We start from the raw sequence: 7,647 nt of genomic DNA, 5'->3' as shown, positions 1-7,647 counted from the left end.
TTTTATAACTAATAAGAAAAAGTTTTCTTTAATGACATATTGCAACATATGGAACCATTTGCAATTTTAAAGGTTTTTGCCAGGAAGGCTCATTGCTTGAATTTTTAGTACTTTGATTTAAACTAAACTAAGAAACTTATCTATCAAAAACATTGTCATGGTTCTGTTTCCACGGGTATTTTTTGAGAGATAGCTTAGGACATTGACAATGACATGATGTAATAATGGTTCCATTAAAAAATACATCTAGTCAATCCTGTATGTTTGATGAAATAATTTTCTGGCAAGAAAACTACTCTGCTCCACATTATGTTTATATGAACTAATTTCCAATTTATCCAATTGTTCTGGATTCACACAGCTATTGATAGTAGTCAGACAACAGCTTTACAAATCTATTTCTCTGATTTCCAATTTGTTTGAGAAATGAACCTTTTTTTCTCTTTCTCAGAAAACAGATTAAATCAAGGATATATAAGAATTATTTCCTACTTTATCAGAAGTATTTTGGGATACTGGCTAAGATACTGGTACTGAAAATAGGGCCATTTAATGATCTCATATATAGAGATAAAAACTTTTTTGAACCATCTTATTATAAAATAGGAAATGGCTTAATAATTTAAGAGCATTTTCTTTTATTTTCTGAGGTGTTTTGGGATTCCACTAAGGGTAATCATAGTTAAATCTTTATTGGCTCTGAGGACATTAAGAGGATTTTTTCCACACCCATGATCGATTGGGCCTGTCAGATGGTAAGGGATGAGACCCAAAATGTCTGGGACAGACCTATAAAAAATCCCAAGAGAGTTTGATTCTATTGCTTGGATTCAATTACAGATCTCCAGAGAAATAGGTTTATATCTTAACTGCCTTGGCCATCTTGCTATCAGTCATCATAGTATATACCTTTGTATTTTCTATCATGGCAATCTACATGGTATTTATTACTTAAAAATAGCAGTGATTATCATCTCAGATCATTTTCTTAATGGCAAATGAACTTGGCACAAGTTATTTTGTTTTGGTGTTAATTTATTTTCTTATTACAATCAAATTAAATAATTTTAACAAAAAAATTACCACATTCAAAATAAAACTTTTTATATACATAAAATATATGGTAATTTTAAGAGGAAAACAAACAAAACAGCATTTATAACAATTTTGTATAATTTTTTACTTCACAAATATGTTAATTTTAAACAAGCAAAATTTATGTATGAAACTGACAATTTTCATATTATAAAATTCTCATTATAAATTTTATATTATTTAGTTTATTAAAAAGTATAATAAGAGGCGAAATAATTCTTTCATTGTAAGTGAATCATCATTGTATCTAGGTAATATTAATACACTTATCTTAAATTGAAGTTAATCAGTATGACTAGTGTTTTTCAACCTTGGGTCCGTAGACCAGCAGGAAATTTTGTAATAAGATTTCTAACTTTATATTAATTACAAGTTATTATTTATTTTTGATTATTGCAATTATTTGAATAAAGTTGTGCACATCACCAAGCTGATTTTGTCACAACTGTTTAAGTCTAAGAAAATTTATGTTTAGCCTTCTGCCAGTCTGCAAACTATTATTCCAATTTTTGCAGGTCTACAGGTATGAAAAAGTTGAAAAATGCCGTTTTAGAATATCTTTCTTTGAAGAGCCATTAAGTTAAGAGTCCAGATATTGTTGGTGCTAGGAAGGAGTTAGGGTAGAGTAACTTATAAGCACAATACAGTAGAGCATTAATTATCCGAAACAATTCGGGACTGGGGTTGTTCGGATAATCGAAAAATCGATTATCCGAACAACTTATTCCAAGTTGAAATTCATTCAAAACCTGGCGCATCCTTAGATACCCTCTCATGGTCATGCCAGTGCTGCCAACTAAAACACACACACCAACAAAAATAATATTGGAGTAGCCCAAGACATAGCCAAATATTGCAGCGCCACAGCACTGGCGGAAATTTGATTTGCCGACTGGAACGCTTTTGGTTAACTGATATTTCAGTTGATCAATATTTGGATAATCGATGCTCTACTGAATAACAAGCCTCTATGCTATTGTTTTGTAAAGAGGAGTAATGTCACTATTTGAAAAATAGTTTAATTTGTCTAATTTCTTTAAACAACAAATCTACTTATATACTGTGTATTTTTTGGCTAGTTTCTAATGGAATAAGGAATACATGATATGACTCGAGCAAGGAGACAGAATGTGTTTGTGTTGCCAGGAGCATTTGTTACTCAGACTACCTCTTAAAATGTTAAGGACATCCATAAAAAAAAAGAAATTTGAAGGTGTAAAAATAAGTCACAAATTTAAAAAATAAAATATTTTTATTGTAATTTCAGCATTGTTTGTTTAAAAAACTCAATTGAAATGCTACTAACATACATCTCTGTCCTATTAAGTTTGGATGTAAAAAACAGGAAAAAGAGAATTAATTACAAACGTTTTGTTTAGTGTCAACATTATACAATTTCTATATGCAGTAGATAATCGCTAAAAATAAAATGGGAAACAATCCGTTAATGAAAATAAATGTACTTTACAAAATATTAAAATCTTTAAGACAATTATAATGTATGTATTTATATATATATAAATATATACAGTTTTTCTATCTTTTAGATTAAAAATGTCTGTTCAGTCCAAATAAAACATTGTAATGCTACATGGTAGCCAAATTTGCTTTGAGATTTTTAATAATTAACTACCATCATTTCCAAATTTTACTGCTAACCTTGACTTTCTTTGTTGTTTCTTTTTTGTTTGCGTTTCTTTTTTCGGCAAAGATTGCGAAGATTTGCTTTTACCTCCTGCAGAATCACTTTCTTGTGAGGATTTGGTTGAATTTTTATTTTCTTCCTGATTCTTTTTTAAAGCAGACTGCTGTTTTGTCACCTAAAAGTATATAAAAAATTTGATTAAAATTTTTTTTATAAACCCTTAAAAAAAATAAGACCAATGAAAGAATTTTGTTACCTGCAAAGGCACAAACATGTCAGAACTGTCATTTCTTTCATTTTTTAATTGTTTTTGACTAAATTCTGTTTTTCTTGTACTTTCACATGTTTTATTTACAACAGATTTTTTTGTACTGTTTGAAATAAAGAAAGGAGGCTTGTTCATTGTATGATTTATTTGTGAGGCAACTGGAAGTGGACCATCCAAAATCTGACGATTAGAATTTACAAATGATTCAGGTATGAATGCTGTAGGAGGAGGAGGAGGATGCCGCATCAAAAATGTATCACCTGTGGGTGCACGTTGATGGGAAAATGGAAATTGTGGAACCGTGTAACTATTAATTGGACTATAAGCTGTAACAATAAAAAAAATATATTAAAATAAAAATTACAATTAAGTTTTATTTAAATTATGATCTTCAATACCTGATATATTAGGAGAAAAGGCAGAATTTGGACGGATACAAGATCCTAAATTTACAAATGGATTATGAGTTTTCCATATCACAGGAGTATTATTAATTCTTTTCTGTAAAACAATGAAAATAGCCTTATTAAATCCAAAATAAATAAACTTCAGTTTGAATATTAAAAACAATAGTAATTAAAACAAACTATAAAATTAAAATATTTGTTATTTTAAAAATGATTTGTGATTATTTGAAATGTAATGAGCTAGCTTACAAATTAGGATAGAAATTACAAATCTTTCCAAATGTAAAAATTAAAATCCAAATAGAAGAAGAAAGTATGTAGATAAAATTGAATTTATATTATAGATTAATTGGTATGATTTTGAAGAAATATAAATCTCACCTGGCTACTGCTAGTATATAAATATGAAAATAAAATTTGAATAAGTATTACCCCTGAAAAAATACTGGACAATGCAATAAATATATTGAATTGTGTTACTAACAAGGTCAAAACATTTTATTTGAGGACAGTTTCAAATAATGATAAGTTCAAACCCCGATCAAGATCAAAGGATGTGCAGTCTTCCGCCGGCAAACTCACTTCCCTCCTCCCCGGATCTAACCTCTGAGTCAGGGAGATCGACTCATCATCGCAGCGGACGAGACCGGGAGTATAAATAGGGGGGAGATATCTAAGAACGGGGTCGGTCGCTGAAGGTCCGCACAAGCCACCCGACCTGTAGGATCCGTCCCGAGAAGCGAGGGCCGAGACACGAAGTCACCGAAGCCCGCCGACGACGAGCCGCCCGCCCGATCCTCCCGCTTCCCTCCACGACCAGAGAACTGAGAAGATTAATCCTACGATTACAGCTAATCCTAGGAAGAGGTATGATCCCCCCTAAATTTGTAAACTCTCTCTCTCGCGGTTAGGAACGGAACGCGTTAGATCTTTTGTATCTGTTTACCGTCTAAATAAATCTTATATGTGTTGTCCTGTTATACGGATATTGCCTTTCTTTATCGACGACCCCACACACACTCCTCCACTCGACCTGACAAGTAACTGACCGATCCCGACAAGTCGGGATATCGCGCAAAATTAGCCATCCTTGACAGTGGGGCGGGTCTTGCCGACCTATTCGCCGAGAACAAGGAGGTCCGACTTCCGTCCTACCTCCCGGCGTTTCCCACAAATTGTGGTGTCAGGAGTGCGGGTTCGAACCCACCCCACTCCTGACACCAATTTGTGGGAAACGCCGGGAGGTAGGACGGAAGTCGGACCTCCTTGTTCTCGGCGAATAGGTCGGCAAGACCCGCCCCACTGTCAAGGATGGCTAATTTTGCGCGATATCCCGACTTGTCGGGATCGGTCAGTTACTTGTCAGGTCGAGTGGAGGAGTGTGTGTGGGGTCGTCGATAAAGAAAGGCAATATCCGTATAACAGGACAACACATATAAGATTTATTTAGACGGTAAACAGATACAAAAGATCTAACGCGTTCCGTTCCTAACCGCGAGAGAGAGAGTTTACAAATTTAGGGGGGGATCATACCTCTTCCTAGGATTAGCTGTAATCGTAGGATTAATCTTCTCAGTTCTCCGGTCGTGGAGGGAAGCGGGAGGATCGGGCGGGCGGCTCGTCGTCGGCGGGCTTCGGTGACTTCGTGTCTCGGCCCTCGCTTCTCGGGACGGATCCTACAGGTCGGGTGGCTTGTGCGGACCTTCAGCGACCGACCCCGTTCTTAGATATCTCCCCCTATTTATACTCCCGGTCTCGTCCGCTGCGATGATGAGTCGATCTCCCTGACTCAGAGGTTAGATCCGGGGAGGAGGGAAGTGAGTTTGCCGGCGGAAGACTGCACATCCTTTGAATCTTGATCGGGGTTTGAACAATAAAATTTGAATAAGTATTACCCCTGAAAAAATACTGGACAATGCAATAAATATATTGAATTGTGTTACTAACAAGGTCAAAACATTTTATTTGAGGACAGTTTCAAATAATGATAAGTTTAAAACTGTAAGAAATGGCTTTGATCAACAAGTTGATAGTTTTGATTGTTAAAATAAAAATAAAAATTGTTTTTAAAAAAATAACTTTTGGTAAAAAGTTCGGGCAAAAATAATTGTCTTTTTCAACATAAATATGTAAGAATACTTATAAGAAAAAGGAACTTATAAATATATTTCAATTATATAAAATTTTTTTTAATTAAAAAAAACCCACTATCTTCTATTTGATTTTTTAATCTAAAATATGCCATATCTATATTTTATCATTAACATCAGTAGATGCAAGCTTTGGGCTTACTCATATTTGATGTGTACATTATAATTTTTCATTCCATTCAATTTCCTATTTTTAACATTGCCAGTCAAAACTGACTTGCAAAAAATGTCCACCGAAATTGTTTGTATATTTTTATGGATTTTATGGCTGTTTTAATCTTGCTTAGCCAACTTTAACACAACAAGTCATACTGAAATCTAATCTTAAAGCTTTTCACATAAATAAAATTTTTGCTTACAAAACTAATTATTTCAAAGTAGAAAAAGCTTTGCTTGCTTAAATGTCTCTGTCAATTACAAGTAATCTCTTAATTTGGCATTGTGTGTTCTTTTTTAAACATTTATAAAAATGCTGAGAATAGACAAGACAACTGACAATTTGTTGATGCTGTTCATAAAATGCTTTATTTTTGGCTAATTGCAACTGAAAAACTAAAGAGAAACAGAAAAATTAAGATAGTTTCAAATTTGTTTGTAGTTAGAGTCTGCCAAACAAAGTATAAAAATTAATTATTTGAAGACTGTCCTTCGCAAGACAGGAACCGCCATTTATTAGCTCTGTGTTCCAGACAATACATTCTTGGCGACTGACCTTTCTTTTTAGGCTACTGGCCACCAAAAAGTCCTTTAAAAACACAAGAATACATCCAATTAAAAAATACAAACATTTTTTAAAAAAGGCACTGGTGACTATGGACGTCTTCTATTCTCCATCAAACCTTCTTGGGGTTGTTTTGGCTTTTATCTATAACGAAATAAGTGCTGGTAAAATGTAGATTAGAAAAGCCTTTTAAAAAATGCTTGTATTTTTTAATTGGATGTATTCTTGTGTTTTCAAAGTACTTTTTGTGGCCAGTAGCCTAAAAAGAACAGTCAGTCTCCAAGAATATATTGTCTGGAACACAGAGCTAATAAATGGTGGTTCCTATCTTGGAAAGGACTATGTCTTCAAATAATTAATTATAATTATTGCCATTGGACAAAAATCTACAAAGTATAAAAATTCAAAATTGACTTATTCAGTTTTGGTTTCATCTCATTTTATTAAGTTTGTCATTCAAATAAAATACAAAGTGTGAATATTGTATTTTATTTGAATAACAAGAGAACTTAAAAACTGGTCCAAATTAGTCCAAAATACTTATTAATATTAAAATTTTATGCTGCTAATATGACATAGAGTGTCTTTACATGTTAACATTTCAGAGATAATAGAAATAAAGAGTAAGGCTCTGAACAGAGTCCAATCCCATAGTGTTTTAAAATGTTTTTTTCATAGAGAATAAGAGAGAGACAGAAATAGTTAGTAAAATGAATAATAAAGGAACAAATAAACAATGTAAGTCTTAAAATTGATCATCTCTGGTTGGGATCAGATTAAATGTAAATGCTGACCTCTCCCATAACTAAGTTGGGCTTACATTGTACCTAGCAACAGGTAAGTGACCACTTGGAAAGTGAAGACAGGATTTTAAACTAATCATGACGGGTGATTGAAAGGCTGCCTTAATAAAAGTCTGTCTTTCAAGGAAAAGACATTTCTTTTTCCCCAAAAACTTGGGTGAGTCAACAGTTTTTGGTCACTCTTGAACACGGGACAGGCTGTAATCAGTTGATCCGAGACATGATGTAGATGAAAGTTCATCTGTTGTTTTTTTCCCAGAGGGACTCTCAAAAATGACCTTAGCATAAAGCTGTTTGTGTTTTCTCTTGTGTTCTCACTTTCATCTACATTATGTCTCAGATCAACTGATTACAGCCTATCCAATTGTTCAAGAGTGACCAAAAACTGTTGACTCACCCAAGTGCCACCAACAACACTGCCCCAAACTGATGAACCATTGAGGGACAGTTTGCTCACATGAAATAACAACTTCAGACCCTTCTTGGTATCCTATAAAGATTAATCATGTGGATATTATCTGCCTCTAGAAGAAAAATGTCATGGAATTATTGTAAACA

The 7,647-nt window shown here is 33.5% G+C and overlaps 1 protein-coding gene across 2 annotated transcripts in view; it reads right to left on the bottom strand.

Moving 5' to 3' along the window:
* Positions 1–2,328: 2,328 nt before the first annotated feature.
* Positions 2,329–7,647, bottom strand: part of pcm (pacman) — a 101,035-nt gene continuing 95,716 nt past the window's right edge. For both annotated transcript variants that reach the window (XM_067278735.1, XM_067278745.1), the window contains exons 38-40: positions 3,407–3,509; positions 2,997–3,334; positions 2,329–2,915 (exon numbers count right to left, since the gene is read on the bottom strand). In XM_067278735.1, coding sequence (XP_067134836.1) covers positions 2,721–2,915; positions 2,997–3,334; positions 3,407–3,509 — 636 coding nt within the window. In that variant the 3' untranslated portion in view covers positions 2,329–2,720. The remainder of the gene's footprint in view (positions 2,916–2,996; positions 3,335–3,406; positions 3,510–7,647) is intronic.

The sequence above is a fragment of the Centruroides vittatus genome, unplaced genomic scaffold (assembly GCF_030686945.1).
Source record: "Centruroides vittatus isolate TY-2023 unplaced genomic scaffold, ASM3068694v2 contig_1168, whole genome shotgun sequence".
NCBI lineage: Eukaryota > Metazoa > Arthropoda > Arachnida > Scorpiones > Buthidae > Centruroides > Centruroides vittatus.
This window is presented reverse-complemented; position numbering and strand designations above follow the sequence as displayed.